We start from the raw sequence: 26,424 nt of genomic DNA on the forward strand, positions 1-26,424 counted from the left end.
AATGCCACATATCAGTGCCCATCTGAGCTGCCTTTCAGTGTCACCCATCAGTACTGCCAGTCAGTGCCACCTATCAGTGTTGCCTATCAGTGCTGCCTATCAGTGCCATGCATCAGTGCTGCCTTCCAGTGCCTATCAGTGATGCCTGTCAATGCCCATCAGTGCCTCCTCATCAGTGCCCATCAGTGATGCCTGTCAATGCCCATCAGTGCCTCCTCATCAGTGCCCATCAGTGCCACCCATCAGTGCCAGTCAGTGCCACCTATCAGTGTCGCCTATCAGTGCTGCCTATCAGTGCCATGTATCAGTGCTGCCTTTCAGTGCCCATCAGTGATGCCTGTCAATGCCCATCAGTGCCTCCTCATCAGTGCCCATCAGTGCCACCTATCAGTGCCCATCAGTGCCACCTATCAGTGCCCATCAGTGCCACCTATCAGTGCCATCACTGCAGCCTCATTAGCGCACATCAGTGAAGGAGAAAAATCACTTATTTACAAAATTTTACAACAAAAACTAAGAAAAAACGTTTTTTTCTTTCAAAATTTTCAGTGGTTTTTGATTTGTTTAAGAAAAAATAAAAAACCGAGAGGTGATTAAATACCACCAAAATAAAGTTCTATCTGTCTCAAAAAAAATGATAAAAATTTCATATGGGTAACAGTGTTGTACGACCGCGCAATTGTCACTCAAAGTGTGACAGCGCTGAAAGCTGGAAATTGGCCTGGGCAGGAAGGGGGTATAAGTGCCCGGTAGGCGAGGGGTTAAAGTGCACTTTATAAAGAGTTTTGAACAGATAAAACTTTTTTTTAACTTTTTTTCTGACCTCCTGAACAGATTAATTGGTTTCCAATGCATTCCTATAGGAAACCACGTTTCAGTTTACAAATTTTTCGCAATACGAAAAGTCCCACAGAATAAATTAAATTCGTAAACCGAGGTACGCCTGTATGTATAATTGTACTGTGTATGGCCAGGATCCCCTTTGTCCCTCTTCCAGCACAGTGAGCGATTTCCAGACACGACTCACCACTTGCCGCGGAATGTTCACGTTGTACTTGAGGGTAAAATTCTGTTTGGAAAGAGCAATCCTGGGGAGAGATGATAAAGATTTCAGCAATCGGAGGGTGCCAAACACTAACAAAGTGAAATCACCCGACGTGGTGCAATCACTGAGACACAGCTAGAATGACACATTTCTCCAACCGCATTTGTCCTTTCCTTATCTTTTGTTTGTGATTTGTGTCCTGTCTCCTAAAATATTTGAATTATACCTAAAACATGAAATAATGGCACAAAATCAGGTCCAGGATTGGTTAAAGGAGCTTCTATAACCCTCAGGAGCAGGGGCGGACTGACCATTTGGGAACTTGGGCACTGCCCGAGGGCCCGGGGTCAGTAGGGGGCCCCATGAGATGCCCCTGGTACCTTTTTCATAGGCTTTTTTGAGTTTGGGCAAGGACACAGGGGCCCCATGATCCCCTATTGCCCGGGGGCCCCATGAATTGTCAGTCCGCTCCTGCTCGGGAGCCATCTGAAGCTCACTCTATTGTTAAAGAGACCCTGTCACCAACCTAACAAATTGCAGGTTGAAGCACAGAAAAAAAACGGTGTATTTGAAATGCTTACCCGCGGCGTTCATTCTTTTCACAAATGATGTTTTCACTTGCAATGTCCCTCTGAACTTGTTAGAATATCTAATTACTCCAAAGGAAGTCAATTCCCTCTCCCACATTATAGCCCACTCCTCTGCTGGAAGCAGGGGCGGACTGACCATTTGGAAACTTGGGCACTGCCCGAGGGCCCGGGGTCAGTAGGGGGCCCCATGAGATGCCCCTGGTACCTTTTTCAAAGGCTTTTTTGAGTTTGAGCAAGGACACAGGGGCCCCATGATCCCCTATTGCCTGGGGGCCCCATGAGTTGTCAGTCCGCCCCTGGCTGGAAGTGTTCAATACTGTCTGTGCTGGTCCAGCTGCTTTGCCCCTCCTATAGATACTATATATAGTAGTCAATTGAGTGACAGTTCAGTGGCCAGCAGCAGTTTCAGGACTTTTGAATATCTACACAAAAGGAGGCTTTTACAGGTAAATAACATGAATAAAATACATTAAGGGCCGGTTCACACTATAGAAACGCGTTCTGGATGCATTTCTGCATGTTTTTTTTTTATGCGTTTCAGTGCGTTTTTGATGAGATTTTGACATGATACAGTGCTTTTTATATGAGTTTTAAACGCGTTCCAGTGCGTTTTTGATTAGTTTTTAACGCGTTCCAGTGCGTTTTTAATGAGTTTTTAACGCATTCCAGTGGGTTTTTTGATACATTTCAGTTCATTTTGTATTCAATTGAAATAGGGACATGTGCGTTCCAGTGTGTTAATGGTGCGCTCCAGGGCGTTCGTGTGTTTTTGATGTGTACAGTTCTGTGCAGGAAAAACACAGCCTGTTCTACTTTTTTTTTCTGCATCCGGAACGCACTAGACCTGCAAGCGCTGATGTGAACTATGACATTGACAACCATATAACCTTCTTTCTGTACATTTTGAATCCAGAAAAAAAGCAACTGAAACGCATGTTGTGTGAACTGGTCCCAAACGCCCTTATAATCTTATGTGACGATTGTTGGAATGGATGGTCTGATGATGAGGAGTCCAACCCTGAGTGCTGCCCACCTGGTCTCATGTTAACCTCTTCCAGTGTTCCAGTTATTATCAAGGCGTGTCTCTGCCATGCCTTAAAGTGGCTGTAAACCTCAGAGATAAGTTGTAACAAAGCATATCCCTCTATAGTGTGTACCTGTCTAGCACTAAGTGTCATTTCTGTCTGCTGCTTTGTTCCTCTGCTATTAGCATGAATCACTTCTGACAATTTTCCTGACACCAAGAGAAGAAAAGTGACAGGTGAGGGAGCTCTAGCACACAACCTGTGATTGACAGTCTCAGCTCTGTTCCTGTGTGAAGGGGGTGGTGTCTTTGCCCTCCATTCAGCTTTCAGGGATCGCTTCACTGATATCTGCAGTGTGTAATTTCAGCTCTCCACCTCTGTTTTCTGACAGTTCAGACAAGTTTTATAAATTCTGGACTTTGAATGGATGTAGAGAAGAGAAGACTGGAGATAAACAGTTACAATTCACACAGGAGGATTGGTTTCATCTCTGTATATCATTTGAGGCCTGTCACTTTACTGGGTATGTAAGGGTTTACAATCACTTTAAGGCTCCTTTCACACTGAGAGGTTTTTGAAGTGCTTTTGCATTTCAAAAACAATGCTTGAAAAGCTCACGAAAAATGTTTCCCTTAAATTCTATGCATGTTTTCACACTGGGGAGTTGTGCTTCCCCTATGGCAGGGGCGGACTGACCATTTGGAAACTCGGGTACTGCCCGAGGGCCCGGGGTCAGTAGGCGGCCCTATGAGATGCTCCTGGTACCTTTTTCATAGGCTTTTTTGAGTTTGGGCAAGGACACAGGGGCCCCATAATCCCCTATTGCCCAGGGGCCCCATGAGTTGTCAGTCCGCCCCTGCCCTATGGTGTAAAACATCTTGCTTGCAGCATTTTTGGAGCATGTTTGGTAAAAAAAAAACAAAAAAAACCAAAAACACACACCAAATATGCACCTTCCCATTGAAATCAATGTAAAACGCTTAAAAAAACATTCACGGGATGCGTTTTTGGTGCAGTTTTTGAGTTACACGTCCTTTAAAAAACACATCGTAAGCGCAGCCTATGCATTTTTGCTGCATTTTTGTGGTGGCTCAGTGTGAAAGTACCCTTATGGACAACCTGTACCAAAGATGCAGAGAGAATCCTTTTCATTTTGCCTTCCCCATTGATTCCAGTACATTTCTTTGAAATGGCATAATTTTAAAAAAATCATCAAATTTTTCCCAAAATTTAGAGAAAAAGGAAAGTGAAAATTTTGCTCTACTTACCCTTTCTCCGAACAGTACTGGTAAAATTTTTTGCATGTGGCCTGCAGCAGTCTCAGACCTCCCAGGTACCTGAGGAAGGATGGGGGAGACAGGACATCAGTTCACCTTATCACTTTATAAAGTTTATATAAAGGCAAAACCTTTTTTTTTTTTTGTTTTGAATACAGTAAAGAAAGATTTGAACCCCCAGTTTTTTTTTTTCCTGAACATGTTTAACCACTTGCCTACAGGGCACTTATACCCCCTTCCTTACCAGGACAATTTTCTGCTTTCAGCACTGTCACACTTTGAGTGACAATTGCGCGGTCATGCAACATTGTACTTATATGTAATTTTTATCATTTTTTTCTCACAAATAGAGCTTTCTTTTGGTGGTATTTACTCACCATTGGGTGTTTTATTTTTTGCGCTATAAACAAAAAAATGCAAAAATTTGAAAAAGAAAAAGTTTCTTAGTTTCTATTATTAAATTTTCCAAACAGGTAATTTTTCTCCTTCACTGATGTGCGTTGATAAGGCTGCACTGATAGGCGGCACTGATGGGCACTGATAGGCAGCACTGATGGGCACTGATAGGCAGCACTGATGGGCACTGATAGGCAGCACTGACGGGCACTGATAGGCGGCACTGATAGGCACTGATAGGCGGCACTGATGGGCACTGATAGGCGGCACTGATAGGCAGCACTGATGGGCACTGATAGGCAGCACTGACGGCCACTGATAGGCAGCACTGACGGCCACTGATAGGCAGCACTGACGGCCACTGATAGGCAGCACTGATGGGCTGACGATATTGTGAACAAAAAAATCCAGTTGAACAACAGTGAAAAATGTTGTTCTATGTGGTGGTATGATGGTAGTCCGAAAAAAATCTATCAAGCGCTATCACACATGAGAGGAAACAGAAGATGACTCGGATGTTTATGTCCAAGGATCCATAAATCCAATTTATTCCAAGGATTTATGTCCAATTGCTCATTTTGGGCAGCAGGGCAGTTTACGCTCGTTCTGGCCGGAAGGGCGTGGCTACAAGGTCACACGCACACTGCATCACTTCCACTTGTAAGGAAGACGTATTGTGCGACAAACGTTTTTTTTCGATTGGTTAATGTGGGCCAGGATTTCGACCAACAAACGCCGATCGGTCGTCGGATGACCGATCGGATGATTTTCTTACCATGTATTCCTGCCATAAGGTGAAGTTCCCACTAGCTTTGTTAGCAGGCGTTAGACAGGCGTTTGGAAAGCAGTTTTAATCCTCCTCAATGCCTATGAAAATTCTACACATGGCAGCACACAGTGCTGTTCACACTGAAGCATTAGTGTCGCAGCAAAATTGACGCCTCATGTCGAGTCAGGAGGAGTTGAAGCCTCCCATTCAAGTCTATGGTGAAGCTCCTCAAACGCATGCAGTCCAGTGCATTTTTTTTCTGTATCAAAAAGACATTGATAGTAGGTTACATGGTTTCAAATGACATGTTTCACACCAGTGCAGTCAGCTCCAGTGTGTTCCAGTTCCAGAAAAAAAGGAGAACATGCTGCATTTTTTCTGCACTGAACTGTACTGGAACGCAGTAAAACGTATCATAAAACGCACCAAAAATGCACATCCTTATTTAAGTTGAAGAAAAAGAGAGGGGGGAAAAAAATGAACTGGACGCATTAAAAAACTCACCAAAAACTGCGTCATACAGAAACGCATACTGAAAGCATCTGCACTGTGTTCCTGTGGTGTGAACCAGCCCTTAATGTTGGTCTTAGTTCATAACAAGAAAACACAGAACATCTAGCATGTTTTTAGGACCTAACTGTTAAATTAGACAGGAGAAAGGGAGAGAGGACGTGAGTCCTTCCCCTGACTCATTTAGCTGTGCATGTAATCTGATCTCTCTGTACCTTCTGGTCTATTTCACATCACTAACAACTTGTAAAAAGTTACTAGGAGCCCGCCATCTACTGGTTGCAAGTGGGAGGCATAAAATATAGCAAATCACATGTACAGGACCTTATTGATATTAAATACAAACACTTTACGGTGTTATTTTTAGTGCTGAACAAAAAAAAAATACAGTTTGTAAAAATCCAATATAATCCCTTTATGGCAAATGAATCCTCACCCTTCTTTCCGGCTTATGTAGTACAAGTCCAGCAAACTTCCAAACTCCGTTGGGTCATTGAGTGGGTGAGGAACCAAAATCTGATCAGGAAAATAAACTATGTTATAAATATTGTGCAAAAAAAACAAAACACAAAATTGACTTGTCATGTGACATTTAAAAATAATTCTTGAAATACTTAAAATCAAAAATCAGGATTAGGTTAAATTCACAAAATAAAAATGTTATGGAACAAAATGTACCCACTTAATAAAAGTATGAACTGGGGAATCCAACAATAAAATTATGATATGTACTGTAGTTAATTTTTTAATATGTGGGCCCCTCCCATCAGTCACGATCCACTGGCTTTGCATAGATAAATATAGAGACCCAGTAATGAAGTAATTTGGTGTACAATAAGATATGTAATAAAAACAGAATGTATTTAAAAATGTAGTTAGCATGTTGAAGAGACAGTCGAGAAAGCAGGGAAGGAAATTATAAACAGATTCAATATTTTTGAGTGATTATAACTTCTATTATGGATTATTTTATAATATAATACATATTGATATAATAATTTAATTCAAAAGGATGAATTCTATACTAAAGGATGTTAAAATAATTAAATGGTGCGATAGATTTCTAAATGCATTTTTTGATCCCACCCTGTACTGATCTAACGTTTACAATCAGTTGCCCTGAAGAAGAGCTTACATTTCCCTGAAACGTGTTGGATTTCTCCTTGAATCTTCCAGAAGTATTTTAGATTACCACAAAGATTGGTGTCCTCTCCCAACGACGTCTTATTACTTTTATTTATTGGTCCTTACCAGCTTCTTGCTTTCTGAGATGGTGACCTCTGCCCAGAAGTTGGAAATAGTCATGGAGATGGTTTTACCGAAGTAACCATCTGAAGGGTTTCCAATGATCCCGATTCTGTGGAGGAAGAGAAAATCCCAAGACAAGCTAAATATAGAAATGGCATACTGTATACAGTGAAGGAAATTGTGTTTCTTCCATTTGTGAATGATTGCACCAACTGTTGTCACCTTCTCAGCAAGCTGCTTGGCGATAGTTTGGTAGCCCACTCCAGCCTTGTGTAGGTCTACAATCTTGTCCCTGACATCCTTGGACAGCTCTTTGGTCTTTGCCATGGTGTAGAGTTTGGAATCTGATTGTTTGATTGCTCCTGTGGACAGGTGTCTTTTATACAGGTAACAAAATGAGATTAGCAGCACTCCCTTTCAGAGACTGCTTCTAATCTCAGCTTGTTACCTGTATGAAAGACACCTGGTAGCCAGAAATCCTGCTGAATGATAGGGGATCAAATACTTATTTCCCTCATGAACATGCAAATCAGTGCATCATTTACTAGACATGCATTTCTTTTGAATTGTTTGTTGCTATTCTGTCTCTCATTGTTACAATACACCGAACATTCGATTTTTAGACTGATCATTTCTTTGTGAGCGGGGCAAACATTCAAAATCAGCAGGGGATCAAATACTTATTTCCTTCCCTGTATGTCTAGAGTTATATCGGCCTAAAGATGTTGGCTTCCTCCAGGTATTCTTTTACACTCGCAAGCTGCCTAAACACCTCCCCCTTCCAGCTCCTGGGGCTTGCAATATGTTAGTTTGAAAACACTGTACAACAGTGCTTGGCTGACTCCCCCTCTCTCTCAGCCTTTTCCCGTGGGGATGGGGATTACGGGAAGATGTATGTAGGGATAGCATCTATTACCTGGCATAGGAACGGCAAGTAATCGATTTCACTCGGGGTTCACTTTTCATTGTAGAGTAATGAGCCAACCACTTGGTATAATCCGGTAATCCCTGTGCAAAGACATTGTGGTATAATAATGGCAGCCAAGAACTAAGTATCCCAGACTATTCCTCTCCCACCATTACCAAACTCGCCATGTACGACCCAACCTAACCACCCACCTCTCTCTCCTTCAGATTTACCAAGCACTATGTAGGACCTACCACAACAACCCATTCAAGTATACCCAATCAGAGGGACCATTGTAGCTCATGGTTATTAGTAAATCTCAAGATTGTACAATCTGATGGTGGTATATGAGGCCAGCTTTCATCTGGACACATGGAAAAATCTGACTGTACAATCTTCTTTAGATTTATCAACAACCAGTTAGCCTGAGGGCTTACAGGAACAGTCCATGTAAATGTATATCCAATCAGGTTGGTCCTTGCACAGCATATTAACAATTTGTTGATTCAGCCTTAAACTGGTCATACATGTTACAATCAGATTTGCAATCTATAACATTTGGGTCGATTAGTACAAACGTGGAAATATCCTACAAAATGGTAAACAGAGATGATCTCAGTTAAAGGGTCACTCCACCCAGAATGGATAGTTAGTTTCATCCATTGCTAGTTTCTTCTATGTCTCTGGGTCTCCATTGATGAGATCCCTGCACTGAGTCCAAGGCCCTGCACACCTACTGTGACCATTATGAAGGGTCCCCACCATCCCTTTGTTGCGTTCCTGGGTCTGCACAAATACTGTGTCCTTTATGAGGGGTTGACACCATCCCCGTGTTGCCTTCCTGGGTCTGCACATTTACTGTGCCCATTGTGGGGGGTTCCTGCCATCTCTATACTGAGCTCCCAGGTCTGCACACCTACCAAGATTATTAATGAGGAGTTCCCACCATCCCTGAACTGTGTTACTGACTCTGCCCAGCTGCAATGCTTTTTATAAGGGGTTCCCACCATACCTAAAGGAGTATTTATTTTGCATTATTGAGAATGTAATAGGTAGAGCTGGAACACACAAAGGTGGACTAGAACAATGCAGAGGGGATGCTACAGGAGGACACCAAGCTTTGCAGTGGAATAACGTCCTTATAGGATATCTCCAATTTAGCCGACCTCAATGCACAGTGTAATTGGGCAACGATGTGGAAATGAGGTTTAATGTTGATAAATGTAAGGTTCTGCACTTGGGGGCTAAGAATATGCATGTATCATACATACTAGGGGGGTACAACTGGGGGAATCAATGGTGGAGAAGGATCTGGGAGTTCTGGTAGATCACAAGCTGAATAATGGCATGCAATGCCAAGCTGTGGCTTCTAAAGCGAACAAAATCCTCTCTTGTATTAAAAGAGGTATACACTCCAGAGAGAGAGATATCATTTCCCCCGGTACAAATCATTAGTAAGACCTCACCTGGAATATGCAGTTCAGTTTTGGGCTCCAATTCACAAAAAGAACATTGGGGAACTGGAGAAAGTACAGAGAAGGGCAACCAAACTGATAAGAGGCATGGAGGAGCTCAGCTTTGAGGAAAGATTAGAGGAACTGAATTTATTCTCTTTTGAGAAGAGGATATTAAGGGGGGGGATATGATCACCATGTATAATACATAGGGGGGGATATGATCACCATGTATAATACATAAGGGGGGATATGATCTCCATGTATAATACATAAGGGGGGGATATGATCTCCATGTATAATACATAAGGGGGATATGATCTCCATGTAGAATACATAAGGGGGGAAATTATCTCCATGTTTAATACATAAGGGGGGGATATGATCACCATGTATAATACATAAGGGGGGGATATGATCACCATGTATAATACATAAGGGGGGGATATGATCACCATGTATAATACATAAGGGGGATATGATCACCATGTATAATACATAAGGGGGGATATGATCTCCCTGTATAATACATAAGGGGGGATATGATCTCCATGTATAATACATAAGGGGGGGATATGATCTCCATGTATAATACATAAGGGGGGGATATGATCTCCATGTATAATACATAAGGGGGATATGATCACCATGTATAATACATAAGGGGGGGATATGATCTCCATGTATAATACATAAGGGGGATATGATCTCCATGTATAATACATAAGGGGGGATATGATCTCCATGTATAATACATAAGGGGGGATATGATCACCATGTATAAGACATAAGGGGGGATATGATCTCCATGTATAATACATAAGGGGGATATGATCACCATGTATAATACATAAGGGGGATATGATCTCCATGTATAATACATAAGGGGGATATGATCACCATGTATAATACATAAGGGGGGATATGATCTCCATGTATAATACATAAGGGGGGATATGATCACCATGTATAATACATAAGGGGGGATATGATCTCCATGTATAATACATAAGGGGGGATATGATCTCCATGTATAATACATAAAGGGGGATATGATCTCCATGTATAATACATCAGTGGTTCATATAGTGAACGCGGTGTAGAGCTATTGACCCTGAGGTCATCACAGAGGACAAGGGGGCACTCTTTACGTCTGGAGGAAAAGATATTTAATCTCCAAACACGGAAAGGTTTCTTCACAGTAAGAGCTGTGAAAATGTGGAATAGACTCCCTCAAGAGTTGGTTCTGGCAGTTCAGTGGATTGCTTTAAACAAGGCCTAGATTATTTCCTAGATACATATAATATAGGTAAAGTTGATCCAGGGAATATCTGATTGCCTCTCAGGGGTCAGGAAGGAATTGTTTCCCCTACCGGAGCAAATTGGGTCATTCTTTGCTGTTTTTTTTTTTTGCTTTCCTCTGGATCAACTGTGATTATAGGATTGTGTATATGGGATTGTATAATTTTTTTTTGTACCTTTTTATTGATTGAACTGGGTGGACTTTTGTCTTTTGTCACCCAGACTAACTATGTAACAACAATGATTCACTTAACCCTCCAGACTCCACTGAAAATTCCCTTTCAGGAAAATTAATAAACATTTGCTCACCACTTGGCCAATTAGCTGGAATCCTGTGGGCAGCTTCATCCCGAACACCGGAACTTTGGTGATGTTGATAAGCCATTCCTGTGTAGACACCGGGGACAGAAACACTCACATCACTTATCTGCCATGGAGATGGATCTAGTCTGTTAAATAGGAGTCTGCTTGGAGGAACACAGACCTACTTCTCTGCTTGTTACTGGCTGTGCCCAACTTCAACAGTTAGAGGCGCAGATCAAGCACGTTGTTTAGGGAAAGTCAGAACCGTCCAGGGGCGGACTGACAACTCATGGGGCCCCCGGGCAATAGGAGATCATGGGGCCCCTGTGTCCTTGCCCAAACTCAAAAAAAGCCTATGAAAAAGGTACCAGGGGCATCTTATGGGGCCCCATACTGACCCTGGGCCCTCGGCCAGTGCCAGAGTTTCCAAATGGTCAGTCCGCCCCTGGAACCGTCTTTTTTTATGCTCAGTGACTCAAAATCTTGAAGTCACAGGATCAACATGGCAGCCAGGGAACTGGTATTTTCAGAAAAACAGGTAAGTAATGGCAGTCCTCCTATGTCCTAGTTTTACGTGTTAAATCTCCAGGAAAAGAAGAATAAAGTGGTTCTAAAGACTAAACATTTTTTTCACCTTAATGCATTTCCTGCAAGTAGCATTATTGCCTCATCGCCCCCCTTATACTTACCTGAGCCCTCACTTGATCCAGTGCTGTGCCTGTCTGTAGCGGTTCTCTCTCCTCTCCCCGCTCTCACTGGCTTTGCTGAGACAGCAGGAATCGTTGGCTTTCACTGCTGTCAGTCAAATCATGAGATAAGAGGGCAGGGCCAAGCCGCACTGTGTGTTTATATGGACATAGGCAGCGTAGCTCAGGATCAAGCCCACAGGAGTGCCCCCATAGCAAGCTTGAGTGAAGAATGCTGGCGGTGGACCCAAAAAGAGGAGGTTTGGGGCTGCTCTGTGCAATACTCTAAATTCTGCTGGTATTGACATATCTAAAGCACGAGATGCCAGCTTTGGGTACCAAGAACTGTACTCACCATGTATCTGCCTAGGACCCGGTCTTCAGTGCTTGGGTAGTCATTCAGGAAGGTCTCCAGTGTGGACAAGGTCTGCCTCCGGAAACAGTAGAAGACCACGCTGGCCAGTCTGGAAGATGTCACTCCAGGCTTGGGCTTCTCCAGGAACTGTGTGATCCTTGGAGATACAGATAGCATGTGAGTAACACTTACTATTCACTCTTATTAGGTTCTGTTGATCAATGTCTCCCTTACTCCACTGCAAAATATGCCCGAATTTTCAATATGGAGATCACACATATTAGACAACTGAAAACTGTCTCTTTTATAAGTGAGAATGCAGGAGGTGGAGGAGCTTACAGTCTATTGTTGTATAAGGAGGAAGCAGAAGGGGGAAGAGCTTACATTTCATTAGGGTATAATGGAGAGTAAAAAAAGTAGAAGAGCTTTCAATCTATTGGGGTATAATGGAGGATACAGAAAGTGGAAGAGCTTATAGTCTATTATGGTATAAGGGAGGTTACAGAAGGTTGAAGAGCTTACTATCTTTTAGGGTATAGAGGAGGTAAAATGTGGGCATACAGAAAGTGGAAGAGTTTATAGTCTATTAGGGTATAAGGGAGATTACAGAAGGTTGAAGAGCTTACTATCTTTTAGGGTATAGAGGAGGTAAAATGTGGGCATACAGAAAGTGGAAGAGCTTACAGTCTATTAGGGTATAAGGGAGATTACAGAAGGTTGAAGAGTTTATAATCTGTTAGGGTATAGAGGAGGTAAAAAGTGGGGATACAGAAAGTGGAAGAGCTTACAGTCTATTAGGGTATAAGGAAGATTACAGAAAGTTGAAGAGCTTATAATCGGTTAGGGCAGTGGTCGGCAAGCCGCGGCTCGCGAGCCACATGCGGCTCTTTACACAATTTAATGCGGCTCTTCTGTGTGCCGGGCGCCCGCTCCCCTCCCTCCTCTCGGGCGCCCGGCACATTGGCTGTCAGGATGTAGGCGGGGCAGCGTGACGAACTCCTCTCCTCTCACAGTCCGCCCTGAAGACCGGAACGGCGCGGGAACACGGCAAGAGGAACGCGCGGAGCAAAGGTAAGTGAATTGACACAATATGGGGAATGAATTACTATAGGGGGGATGAATTACTATATGGGGGATGAATTACTATATGGGGGATGAATTACTATATGGGGGATGAATTACTATATGGGGGAGGAATTACTATATGGGGGAGGAATTACTATGGGGGATGAATTACTATATGGGGGAGGAATTACTATATGGGGGAGGAATTACTATGGGGGATGAATTACTATAGGGGGGATGAATTACTATGGGGGATGAATTACTATGGGGGATGAATTACTATATGGGGGATGAATTACTATGGGGGATGAATTACTATGGGGGATGAATTACTATATGGGGGATGAATTACTATGGGGGATGAATTACTATGGGGGATGAATTACTATGGGGGATGAATTACTATATGGGGGATGAATTACTATATGGGGGATGAATTACTATATGGGGGATGAATTACTATGAGGGATGAATTACTATATGGGGGATGAATTACTATATGGGGGATGAATTACTATGAGGGATGAATTACTATATGGGGGATGAATTACTATATGGGGGATGTATTTTCAGTTTTAAAAATGTGGCTCTCAAAATAAATTTCAATCGTGGTTTTGGCGAGATTTGGCTCAGTTGAAAAAAAAGGTTGCCCACCACTGGGTTAGGGTATAGGGGAAGGCACAGAAGGCAGAAATTCATTACGGTATAAAGTTAGAAGAGCTTACAATCTATTAGGGTAAAATGGAGGATACAGAAAGTGGAAGAGTTTACAATCAATCAAGGTATAAAGGAGGATGTAGAAGGTAGAAGAGCTTGTATCCTGTCAAGGTATAAAGTAGGACTAGTTCTAGCCTATCTGATCTGGGGGTGCAGTAAAAAAAGTCGGGGCACAATGTCACTGACAGTCTGTCACAAAATGTCACAACCTTGGAAACACTGGTATGCATTAGGCTGTCATTAGATTAGGGTAATTAAACAGAACCTATTCCCTATCAGAGTTCCCCTTTTCATCAGGAGTCCTCACCAGAGTCCCTGTTTACATCATGAATACTCACCAGTGTCCTCATTTAAATCAGGGTCTCCATCAGAAAGCCCTCCTTATATCAGATGTCCCCATCAAAACCCCCTTCATCAGAGTGCCCCCCTACATCAGGTGTCTGAATCAGAGTGCCCCTTTACATCAGGTGTCCCTAAAACAGTGCTTCCTTAGATGGGATTTTCCCAATCAGAATGCCCCCTTACATCAAATGTCTGCGTCAGAGTGCTCCCTTACATCAATTTCCCCATCAGACTGGCTCATGTATTCATGTATCAGTGAATGCACTCTTTGAGACCTGGGGGGGGGGGGGGGCAGCTAAATCTGGTTGGGGCACAGCCCCCTGGCCCACCCTGGAACCAGTCCTGGTATAAAAGGAGGATACACAAGGTAAAATCTTTTGGGCTAAATGGAAGAACGCAGAAAAGGCAGGAGCTTACAATCTACTGTGGTATAGAAGGAGACAGAAGGTGAAAGAGCTTACAGTCTATTATGGTATAAAAGGAGGATACAGAAGGTGGAAGAGCTTACAATCCATTAGGTTATAAAGGAGGATATAGAAGGTGAAAGAGCTTACAATCTATTATGGTATAAAGGAGGATAGAGAAGGTGGAAGAGCTTACAATCTATTATGGTATAAAGGAGGATACAGAAGGTGGAAGAGCTTATAATTTATTATGGTAAAAAGGAGAACACAGAAGATGGAAGAGCTTACAATCTACTGCGGTATAGGAGGATACAGAAGGTGAAAGAGCTTACAATCTATTATGGTATAAAGGAGGATAGAGAAGGTGGAAGAGCTTACAATCTATTATAGTATAAAGGAGGATACAGAAGGTGGAAGAGCTTACAATCTATTATGGTAAAACGGAGAACACAGAAGATGGAAGAGCTTACAATCTACTGTGGTATAGGAGGATACAGAAGGTGAAAGAGATTACAATCTATTATGGTATAAAAGGAGGACAAAGAAGGTGGAAGAGCTTATAATTTATTATGGTAAAACAGAGAACACAGAAGATGGAAGAGCTTACAATCTACTGGGGTATAAAGGAGGATAGAGAAGGTGGAAGAGCTTACAATCTACTGGGGAATAAAGGAGGATAGAGAAGGTGGAAGAGCTTACAATCTATTGGGGTATAAGGGCAGCCATGTAAACTAATAAACTGCTTAATTCTGTCTCGACATTCCCATTTGTAACTGATGATTCCTAGAGAAGTTCTATAGGGATGAATTGATGAGAAGAGGAGAATGAGAATAAATGGGAATTGGGGTAAACATTGTGAGAGAGTTCCAGAGAAGAGTGACAGCATGAGAGAAGTCTTACCAGCAGCAATAAATGATTTCAGAATTGCAGCATAAATCAAGACAATTCAAGAGATAATTCAGTATCACACACAAGAGTGTCATTGGATGCCGAACATTACACAACATCTGGGATGTCACCTGTGAGTGTCTGGGCACACTTCCACAATTCCCCTCGAAGAGCTACATTCATCATCTTCCAGCTCGTAATAGATTGCCAACTCTCCGCTCTGCAGCAATATCAACAAAATGACTTGAATTAGAATCATAGGATGATACATTTCATATAAGTTATCACTTGTCTACAGTCTCTAATGACAGATTTCTATCTGAATAGAACCTGCCATCATTTGTCTGTCAGTTGCTATCAATACAATTGTAGCACACCGCCTAAAGAGCCGCTGGTGAATTTGGTCCCATTTCCCCCCTTAAAGCACACATAGCCGGGCACACAGCATTCTCTGGCTAAGAAAACAGTCTAGAGGTTCTTTTTAGGGTTTTATTGGGGACAAGGAACTTGGATAGGGGTAGGGATCATGGGATACCCCGAAACCGCACAACTTGAAGACTCTTCAACTTCCGGCTGCACTGTACAAACTGCTGGCTGCATTTGAGCAAATGAAATGTCCCATGGGATCCCTAGGCTGATTGTCGCCTGTTCTCCTTACAGGGTTTAAAGGTACAGTACGTTCTGTCACACTTTGCAGCACTGGGGTATTGTATTCACTTAGCCACAGGATTATCAGTTGCCTCCTGCTGATATCCACCAGGCTCTTCCTAGTGAGGGTGATGTAGATTTACACCACCATAGGACAGCTTGGGCTATCTCCCACAACTTCCTCTCTGCTCTCTCCCATGAGCTACCTCCTGACCCAACTTGATTCTTGGACTAGGACTTGAAATAGGCCCCCTAGTTAGGCCTAGCTGGAACCTTAGTGTCTTCAGGCTGACTTCATCCCAAGCTTCTGCCCCAGGGGGCAGAGCCCCTCAACAGGGGTCTCTAAAGAACTGGACCCAGGAACACTGTCCCTTGCTGCTTAGACCTCTGGATACTTATGGGCTCTTTCACCACCTTCTGGGCACACTTCCGCAGGGATTGGATGGATAAATGTTCAGGCTGCCCAATCCCTCCTCCTTCCCACCAAGTTTCTAGAATTCACTAGAGCAGGGGTCTCCAAACTATGGCCCTCTAGCTGTTGAAGTACTACAAGTCCCATCATGCCTCTGCCTCTGGGAGTCTTGACTGTGGCTGTCAGAATCTTGCAAGGCCTCATGGGACTGGCCCTCAACACCTAGAGGGCAATAGTTTGGAGACCCCTGCACTAGAGCAACAAAGCAGCAGCCTGTGACACACTGAGCAGCCCAAAGTAATCAACCCCCGCTCTTCTGATTAGCGTGGAGCTACACTACATTTGCCTAGAAGCCTACTCTACACTAGGGGGGTGCTACACAACTGTGAAAAATCTGTGCCTGTGACCACTCTTTTCTAAGATCAGCCAATGTGAGGTATGCGGTGTCTGTGCCCCGCCCTCACTATTACATCATCATGACTAACAAAACAGCACATTTGTTTCTCTAATCCAACACATCACAGTGTTGGAATACAGCGTTCATGTATTTTTGTACAACTACATCAGTATTCAGTAGAGATATATTCTTCATCCAGTAGATGGCAGTGTTTATAAGCTTGTACTTGCGCCTATGGTTATGTCTTTTCTCTACAATAAAGTTCCTGTTTCCTGTTAGCAGAGAAGCAATAGATAAACACATGTGGGCTGTTCATGGTCTGTTCTGTAGGGCTATATACAGAATCTCTAACAAGTTGTCTAAAGTTATTACAACCCAAGCAAGGATATAAGGATTATCAGCCCAAACCAACACCGCCAACAAAGTTCACCTTCAGCTTGAAGAACTTCAGCACTTGAGCTATGTCAAAGTTCTGGTCAGCACATAACATGTCACCGGCAATCTAGGAAAGATCACAAGAGAGATTTCAATGACTGCATCAAAATCATGAAATAGTCAGTGTGTGCTTAAAAGTGGACCTGACTGTCAACAGAAATTTGCATCAATACATTTGTATCATGTCATAATAAACAGCCCAAGTATCAATTCTCAGAAAAGCTCCCCCTTTTATCATTAAAAAGCCATTCTTCAACTGCAGTCACTGACTTTGCCTAGGCTGAGATGATGTCATCAGTCTGCTGCAGGCAGGAGGAAACATTTCTTCAGTCTCCTCTCCCCCATTGATCAAACTGTACATTGAAAGTCACAAGGTGAAAAGTTGAACATCCCTAAAGCCCCATTGACATCTGCGCATAGGGGAACTATCATTCCCACCTGCCTTTTGTTTGTGTGTTTCTCATGGGTTAACAAGTGTCACGCATACTGCAGCCCATTCACTTGACTGGGCTGCCCTGTGTGAGACAAATGCCCCGCAGAAGTTCCTGTACTCTTTTTGGAGCGTGGTGCTTTTTTTACAGTGCTTTTTGGTGCGTTTGCAGCATGCTTGTCGTGCGATATAACACCCGGGAAAATGCACACCCTCTACCCAAGCTTGGGGTGCCATTTACATTTGAGGGCAACGCAAGCATTTTGAGCATTTGCAGTGAATTATGTGTGGTTTGCCGTGAGATTGGAAACATGGAGGTGTGAACGGAGCCTAATGGTAGCCATACGCACTTCAAACAGCCATAACTCCCCTTCTGATGGATTTAGGTCGAAAAGGATCTAAAAAGAGGAGAGATGGGAGAGCCGTTGTGGTTTAGTAGGTAAATAAATCAATATATAGGCGCCGATTTTTAGAAAAGATGTGTACGACTTAGACTAGGTTCACACCTTGTACATATCAGGAACACACGCAAAATCTCTTGCCTTCCCAACGTGCAAAGAAATGCGTTGCCCATTTGCAGATGCATTGTGGTGCCATTAACTGTTAATGGAACCCCAACTCATTTGTTGATGTGCGCACCTAACCAGTACCATGCAGTTTGGTACAGTGCGATTTTGAAAAAGGGTCAGGGACTTTTTTTTTGCATGAAATGAATGGGCTGCTTACATTCGATGCATGGAAACGTGTATGTGTTCCATCGCACCTGTTTGCTGTAAACTAAGCCTTACACCTGCCATGGATAAGAATGACAATAGAATAATGGGAAAGGCAACCTTCCAGTGGCACTTGTGAGAATTTACCTGTCACCATGCAGAGGAGGATCATGGTCACGCTATGTCTGGGGGAGCCCAATCTCAGGTCTACTCGAAGGGTTTCAGATCACCACTGCAAACCTACTACAGGAGACAGTCAGGGACTGTAGACCTACTACAGGAGACGGTCAGAGACTGCAGACCTACTACAGGAGACGGTCAGAGACTGCAGACCTACTACAGGAGACGGTCAGAGACTGCAGACCTACTACAGGAGACGGTCAGAGACTGCAGACCTACTACAGGAGACGGTCAGAGACTGCAGACCTACTACAGGAGACGGTCAGAGACTGCAGACCTACTACAGGAGACGGTCAGAGACTGCAGACCTACTACAGGAGATGGTCAGAGACTGCAGACCTACTACACCACTTTGTATTCACCACAGTACACCATGCCAATGGACAGGTGTTGCTGTGCAGTGCACATTTTTGGTCAATTGCGATGCATTAGGCAACATATTGAAATGAAGGGGACAATATGCATTAACGCACATGCATTTATAGCACCGCAGCAGACCAAGCTAGTGTAAAAAAACCCTAAATGACCCAAATCTTGCAGAAAATATCATAAAAAGTGTAAACAGATTGCAAAAACATATCTTTTAAAGTGTTACTAAACCCACAACAGTACAATCAGTCTGTATATGCAGTAAAGCATGATTGTTATAATCATTGTGGAACCTAAGGGGTTAATTCTCTGCATTGTGTAAAAGGACTGTTTGATCCTGTCTTTTCTGATCCTCCTGTTCTTCTACTGTCCCCAATCCATCTGCTCATAGCACAGAGTCCTATGAGGCACTCTGCACATGCTCAGTTTAGTGTGTATGGCTAGAGAGGTTTTTTTTTTCTTTGGAACTTTGCATGTGATCAGCACAGGGCCAATCAGCACTGTCCAGACAGAGGGTCAGATATAGTGAATGCAGGGTCTGGGGGGACCAGATATAGTGAATGCAGGGTCCAGGGAGACCAGATATAGTGAATGCAGGGTCCGGGGGGACCAGATATAGTAAATGCAGGGTCCAGGGAGATCAGATATAGTGAATGCAGGGTCCGGGGGGACCAGATATAGTGAATGCATGGTCCGGGGGGATTAGATATAGTAAATGCAGGGTCCGGGGGGACCAGATATAGTGAATGCAGGGTCCGGGGAGACCAGATATAGTGAATGCAGGGTCCGGGAGGACCAGATATAGCGAATGCAGGGTCCGAGGGGATTAGATATAGCGAATGCAGGGTCCGGGGGGACCAGATATAGTGAATGCAGGGTCTGGGGAGACCAGATATAGTGAATGCAGGGTCCTGGGAGACCAGATATAGTGAATGCAGGGTCTGGGGAGACCAGATATAGTGAATGCAGGGTCTGGGGAGACCAGATATAGTGAATGCAGGGTCCTGGGTTTAGTAACACTTTAAAGCGGAGCTCTCTTTAAAAACTGTTTGTAGAAAAAAAAAATCCAAGCATCTGAAAATGTCTTGTTGTAATGCCGTTGCACGTGCCAGTAAACTCCCAAATAACGCCAAAAGTGGGAAATTAACCCTTTATCTGAAATGTCACCCCAGCAGGAATCATGAATTCTGAATAATGAATTTGGATTCCGAGGCGAAGTTAAGTGTGCGTCAGCATTCGTTGCAGGGTGTTAGGCGCGGTGGGGAGATGGAGCGAGGAGAGATCTAAGCGGCTGATTACGAGCGAGGAGGCGCCCGGAGGAAGGCGAATGGCTTTTGCTGACATGCTGTAATCTTTAAACTGCCTTTGATTGGACAAAGACATGTCCAGCCATGATACCATCTCTCGGATAATGCGGCCCGGTGATGGGCCTTCTATTCCTGCCCGCCGCTCGCAGGGAACTCATCCAGAAAATATTAAACAGAGACAGTGGGGAAATAAGAATGTATTTACAAGGGACGGCGGCAGGAACTGCGAGCGCCCAGCTTTCATTAGATGAAGAGGAGAGGCCGCCGCCGGGGTCACAGCAACAATGACGATCCAGAGATGCTCATCTCCTCGGAAACACCGCACACTTGTGGAACAATAACCCCGCGCACTTGACACTGAAAATGGCCAGCGTTAAAGGTTTCAATTAAACAGACCATACAGAGGTTTTATACATATTTTATTTATATTCAGGAGGAAAAAAAAACCTTTTTGAAAAACATTTTAAATCATGTGATTATGAAATGTTTTGACATTAAAATGTCATTTACCAGGTGGCATACTTTAGGCAAACATTCTGGCCTTCTGAAGACTTTTAAAGGATATTGGTCATTATATTTCAAAACAACAAGGAGGAAGCCATTGCGGAGCTCTCCTTCTGAAAATACTAGCTGCCTGGCTGCCATGGTGCCCTTTTTGCTGCACAACGTATAGTCACTGACCAAGGACAAGAACCTAGATGAGCACGGCTGACTTTCCTGACCTTGGTACTTGTCATGGGAGTAGTGGCTTACAATGTGTTAAAGCCAGGATAGAATATCAGGTAACTGGCAATTACACCGCCATCAGCTGGAACACTACACCCCCATCCGAAGAAAAGACAAACCATCTTACAAAGGAGAAACACACCCCCATCCAGCGGAAAGACACCCCCCCAAATGGAGAAAAGACACACCCTCACCCAGAAGATAGGCACCCCCTCACCCAGAGCAAAGGCACCCCCTCGCCCAGAAGATAGACACACCCTCGCCCAGAAGATAGACACACCCTCGCCCAGAAGATAGACACACCCTCGCCCAGAAGATAGACACCCCCCCGCCCAGAGGAAAGACACCCCCCCCCCCCCCGCCCAGAGGAAAGACACCCCCCCCCCCCCCGCCCAGAGGAAAGACACCCCCCCCCGCCCAGAGGAAAGACACCCCCCCGCCCAGAGGAAAGACACCCCCCCTGCCCAGAGGAAAGACACCCCCCCCGCCCAGAGGAAAGACACCCCCCCCGCCCAGAGGAAAGACACCCCCCCCGCCCAGAGGAAAGACACCCCCCCGCCCAGAGGAAAGACACCCCCCCGCCCAGAGGAAAGACACCCCCCCGCCCAGAGGAAAAACACATCCTTATTCAGAAGAAAGACCCCCCCCCATCTGAAAGAAAGGCACACCTCCACTTAGAGAAAAGACATATCCCTTGTAGAGGAAATACAAACCCCAAAATCTAGAAGAAAGACACACCCCCAAAGGAAAGACACCCCCCCATCCAAAGGACAGATACACCCCCATCCAGAGGAAAGGTACATCCCCTCCAGAAGAAAGGCGCACCTCTACTTGGAAGAAAGACACACCCCTATCTAGAGGACAGACACACCCCCATCCAGAGGACAGCCACACCCGAATCTAGAGGAACCCCCCCCCAGAGGAAAAACACAGCCCCATCCAGAGGACAGCCACCCCCCATCCAGAGGACAGCCACACCCCCCATCCAGAGGACAGCCACACCCCCATCCAGAGGACAGCCACACCCCCATCCAGAGGAAAAATGCACCCCCTATCGAGAAAAAAAAAACACACCCCCATTTGAAAGGACACATCCCTATCTAGTGTACAAACACACCTGCATGCAGAGGAAAGACACACCTGCATCCTTGTGGAGATGGGACTGCCAGAAGTAATCACTTATACACAGGCAGCTAGCAAGCATTCAGGCTGTCACATGGAAGTCCTTGGTGTTTTAAATCTTTATCAGATAAATAAATCCTCTAAAACAACAATCAAGAAGGAAGTTCAGCAGTAGGTTACCAACGTGGAAATGTTAAATGAAAAAAGAAAACTGAACCGAGTCACTATACTTTCCTTTTAATGAAGGGCAGGTGCTGGGCATATAATTATGTAAATGTAAATTTTAAAGTTAAAAGTTAAAAATGAAGATAGTATGGTAGGCAGATATTTAGTCTCAGTCTACTCTTTATATCTGGTAACTATCACTTTTCCTTTAAATGGCCACTACCATAGGGAACTAGACTAAGCAGCACAATGGCGTACCCTACGGACGTGAGAACGGTTATAGACATCTAGAAATAAAGAGAACCCTCTTGCGCTTGAAATAGAGCCCTAACCCTAGAAAAGCTGCTGACACTAACCTTATTACCTTTTAGGTGAAGTGACTAATTAATACAAAAAAGTGCAGCGCTAAATAAATATAACTGAAAATAATAATAAAAAATAATAAAAACAGTGTAGTGACACACTCAATCCCCTTAGAAATACTCAGATAAAGGGAATAACACACAAAAATTGTGCAACACGTGACTTCCCACTAAGGGAATATAGCAAGTGCAAATGATAAATGCTCCAATCGTGATTCAAAAAAATTCCAGTGACTCTGAACACTTAATATAAACTTATAAATACAGTCCACACACAGTGCATATATATATATACACTATATACAATCTGATGAGAGTGCTTCCATACTATGATCATGCAAGTGACTGTGTAAGATTCGTGTTCAATCCTCCAGTGGCCTAAGTGGCCCCTCACCTCATATACTCGACCCTACAGGGTCAACTCGCTCAAAAGATCACAGCAATCCTGATAAGGGCAGATTCATCACAGGCTCCCCTCAAGGTAAAAAACGCTCCTTATTCCAAGCCTCCATGCAGTATAGCAATATTCTCCCCGGATCATAGATAGACACAAAAAGATGTAACTCCTTCTTGTGTACAGCTTCGTATCACCTCATGTCAGAGGTGTACTCCATGGGTATCCAAAAGGTGTTCCAATATGGCCCCCACGCCGGAAGTGACGTCACCGCGCACCCGGAACTTCCTCTCGCGTACCGACGCGTTACGTCACGTTATCACGTGACTTCCTCAGGGTATACCCTGAGGGGCCACTTAGGCCACTGGAGGATTGAACACGAATCTTACACAGTCACTTGCATGATCATCGTATGGAAGCACTCTCATCAGATTGTATATAGCGTATATATATGCACTGTGTGTGGACTGTATTTATAAGTTTATATTAAGTGTTCAGAGTCACTGGAATTTTTTTGAATCACGATTGGAGCATTTATCACTTGCACTTGCTATATTCCCTTAGTGGGAAGTCACGTGTTGCACAATTTTTGTGCGTTATTCCCTTTATCTGAGTATTTCTAAGGGGATTGATTGTGTCACTACACTGTTTTTATTATTTTTTATTATTATTTTTAGGTTATAGACATCTGACAATGTAATGAAGAGCTCTTCCTCATAGGACCTCCCTTATGAATTGTGGGGTTATTGATCCATCATCCCCTGTCTACACCGCTGAATAGAGACACAGAAAACGCACTCACCACCATGATGTCATCATCGATCTTCTTACTGGAAATAGCAAGTTCCAGGTCCGCCACAGCGCCCAGCCTCATCTCATACGTGGTGGTGCCATCATTAATAATGTTCTCCACTGGGAAATCGTTGGCGGTCGCCCAGCGCTCATAGTGCTTGTACCTGATGGTAAAGGGGTGGAGTCAGGCAGTTCTTTTGAATCATGGAGTTTAAATATCACATCTGGGTGTTTCCCAGGGTGCTCTGCATGCAAATACAGCCTGACCAGGAGTAGAAATTAACTAAAATATAGTGAGGGTACTCCTCGCCAAATATTCTCAATAAATTGAAGTGAATGATATTGTTAGAAAATCTATAAAATGAATGCCCAGGAATGCCCATTTCTCCAGACTGACTTCCATCTATTAAGAGCCAGGACACTGCTTGTATCAGGACTGAGGGACCTTTAGAGGAATACTGAGGCAGGGTCCTGTGATGTTTTCAGGAAGCTATGTACATCACCCTACCGGAACCTCCCACCAGCCATGACCTGCCTGCATTGCATAGAGAAGCACAAAGACCCAGTGATGACATCAATGGGTCTAAAGGTATATAATGAAAATGGAAAGGTTTTATTTAAAAATTTCATTAGTACAGGAGGTAGGGGTGGGTGGAAGGAAGGGAGGAAGGGGTGAAAGGAAGGGAGGAAGGGGTGAGAGGAAGGGAGGAAGGGGCGGGTGGAAGGAAGGAAGGAAGGAAGAAAGGGGTGGGTGGAAGGAAGGGAGGAAGGGGTGGAAGGAAGGGGAGGAAGGGGTGGAAGGAAGGAAGGAAGCAAGCGGTGGGTGGAAGGAAGGAAGGGAGGAAGGGGTGAAAGGAAGGGAGAAAGAGAGGGGTGGAAGGAAGGGGTGTAAGAACGGGAGGAAGGGGTGAAATGAAGGAAGGAAGGGAGGGTAGATGGAAGGAAGGAAGGGAAGGGGTGGGTGGAAGAAAGGAAGGGAGGGGTGGGTGGAAGAAAGGAAGGGAGGGTTGTTGGAAGGAAGTGAGGGGTGGATGGAAGTGAGGGGTGGATGGAAGGAAGGGAGCAAGCAAGCAAGAGAGCACTCTGTGGGAGCCAGAGTTAAGGGGCAAAGTTGGGAGGTGGAGCTGCGGGCAGGCGGGGGGGGGGGGGGGGGGTTAGGCACCCAGTGGGGGAGAAGGCAGAGAGCAACCGACAGTAATCATCAATCACCACTGAGCTCCCGCACTGCCGACGTCTGGGAGGTATGTTGATTCCAATGGACAGAAACCCAGGCATAAGTGTCAAAGCTCATTCTTTCAATCCTATACAGCTAGCAGCCCTAGACAGCCTGCTGAAGGTGACGGGAGGGGGGGCGGGCGTCCCATCCTGCTGCTTGTAAAAGTGATCCAGCGGCTAGTTAGCTGCTCGGATTACCTTTACAAGAGAGGCGGCTGTTGGCTCTAAAACCCTGCTGTGGGCTAAATGTGAAAAAACACTGCATGTTCTGGGTGTCTGCGATAGAAATGTAACATCTGTGGTCCAATAAACTAGTCTTTATCCGGTATGTCATAGGTAGAATCAGGTAAGCTTCCTTTCACAAGATGCAGCTCCTCCAAAGAGACAGAAGAAATCTCTGAATCAAGTCATAAAAATACACGCAAAAAAGGGCGCCATCTAAGTGCAGTATTAAAACATTTATTGTATGATAAAAACAAACTGGTGACTCACATCCAGCACTCAGTCATGGGATCCCTGGACAGGATGCTTCTGCTACAGGGTTCCCTGGATGTCCTGATTTCTTAGCCCATGCCTTCATAAACTTACTTCATGTGATTTGCCAGTTTGTTTAATACAATAAATGTTTTAATGCTGCACATAGATGGCGCCCTCTTCTGTGTGTTTTTTATATACAAATACTAATTTATTTCTTCTGTACAACCAGGACAGACACTGAGAAAAGATTTATTGTAACCACAACTGGATTATGGAGGCAGATAAGGATGATCACACAGTGAATGAAAAACAAACATGCTTACTTGTCTGCGTTTGTCACCAGGTAGACTTCACTGAAGAGCTGTCTCCTGAACAAGAAAGGGAGAAGAAAAAAGTGACATTGAACGTAGATGTAAGTCCAAATCGGGTGACATTTAATTTGTTTTGTGCACTATATATAAAACAATTAGAGGCTATTTGATTCCTTTAGTCCCTTCTCACCATAGCCTGTATAGTTATATTACCTCATTGGGACCCAAGCCCTACTCCATAGGTTGTATGCACTGCACTGATGAAGGGCAAGCAGCTGAAACAGCTCTATGCAGTTTGAGATAAAATGGTTCTATAATATTTGTGTAATCGGTATTTAATTGGCAGGAAAGGATCAGCTACCCTCTAACTGTGCTGCTGCTGCTCTGTGTGTGTATCCACAAAAAACTTACAAATACAACCAGTGTTGTTTATGACTCCATCCACTAGAGGGCACCTGTAGAACATGGAGTACAAGGGGAGATGGAAAATCGTGATGGATTGTGGGAAATATAGTTTGCAGGAGAGACTGAGCTATAACACAGACTGGCTGGAAAACTACAACTCTCAAGCCAGAGATATTAAAAGGCAGATGATAACCAACCTGTGTGCAGTGAGCAGGACATCTTTACAGAGGAAGTAGAGCAGACGCTATCCTTGAACACATAATCATGTTCTGTCTCCCCTG

At 44.1% G+C, this 26,424-nt stretch overlaps 1 protein-coding gene across 2 annotated transcripts in view; it reads right to left on the bottom strand.

Moving 5' to 3' along the window:
• Window positions 1-26,424, bottom strand: part of LOC149459604 (uncharacterized) — a 67,980-nt gene that overhangs the window by 31,447 nt on the left and 10,109 nt on the right. For both annotated transcript variants that reach the window (XM_089680915.1, XM_089680914.1), the window contains 11 exons: window positions 25,751-25,795; window positions 23,746-23,899; window positions 17,171-17,242; window positions 15,415-15,503; window positions 11,868-12,024; window positions 10,833-10,910; window positions 7,777-7,868; window positions 6,864-6,969; window positions 6,049-6,128; window positions 3,929-3,997; window positions 1,028-1,088 (listed from right to left, as the gene is read on the bottom strand). In XM_089680915.1, coding sequence (XP_089537041.1) covers window positions 1,028-1,088; window positions 3,929-3,997; window positions 6,049-6,128; window positions 6,864-6,969; window positions 7,777-7,868; window positions 10,833-10,910; window positions 11,868-12,024; window positions 15,415-15,503; window positions 17,171-17,242; window positions 23,746-23,899; window positions 25,751-25,795 — 1,003 coding nt within the window. The remainder of the gene's footprint in view (window positions 1-1,027; window positions 1,089-3,928; window positions 3,998-6,048; window positions 6,129-6,863; window positions 6,970-7,776; window positions 7,869-10,832; window positions 10,911-11,867; window positions 12,025-15,414; window positions 15,504-17,170; window positions 17,243-23,745; window positions 23,900-25,750; window positions 25,796-26,424) is intronic.

The sequence above is a fragment of the Staurois parvus genome, unplaced genomic scaffold (genome assembly GCF_062004578.1).
Source record: "Staurois parvus isolate SC_StPar_1 unplaced genomic scaffold, SC_StPar_1.0 ptg000253l, whole genome shotgun sequence".
Lineage (NCBI taxonomy): Eukaryota > Metazoa > Chordata > Amphibia > Anura > Ranidae > Staurois > Staurois parvus.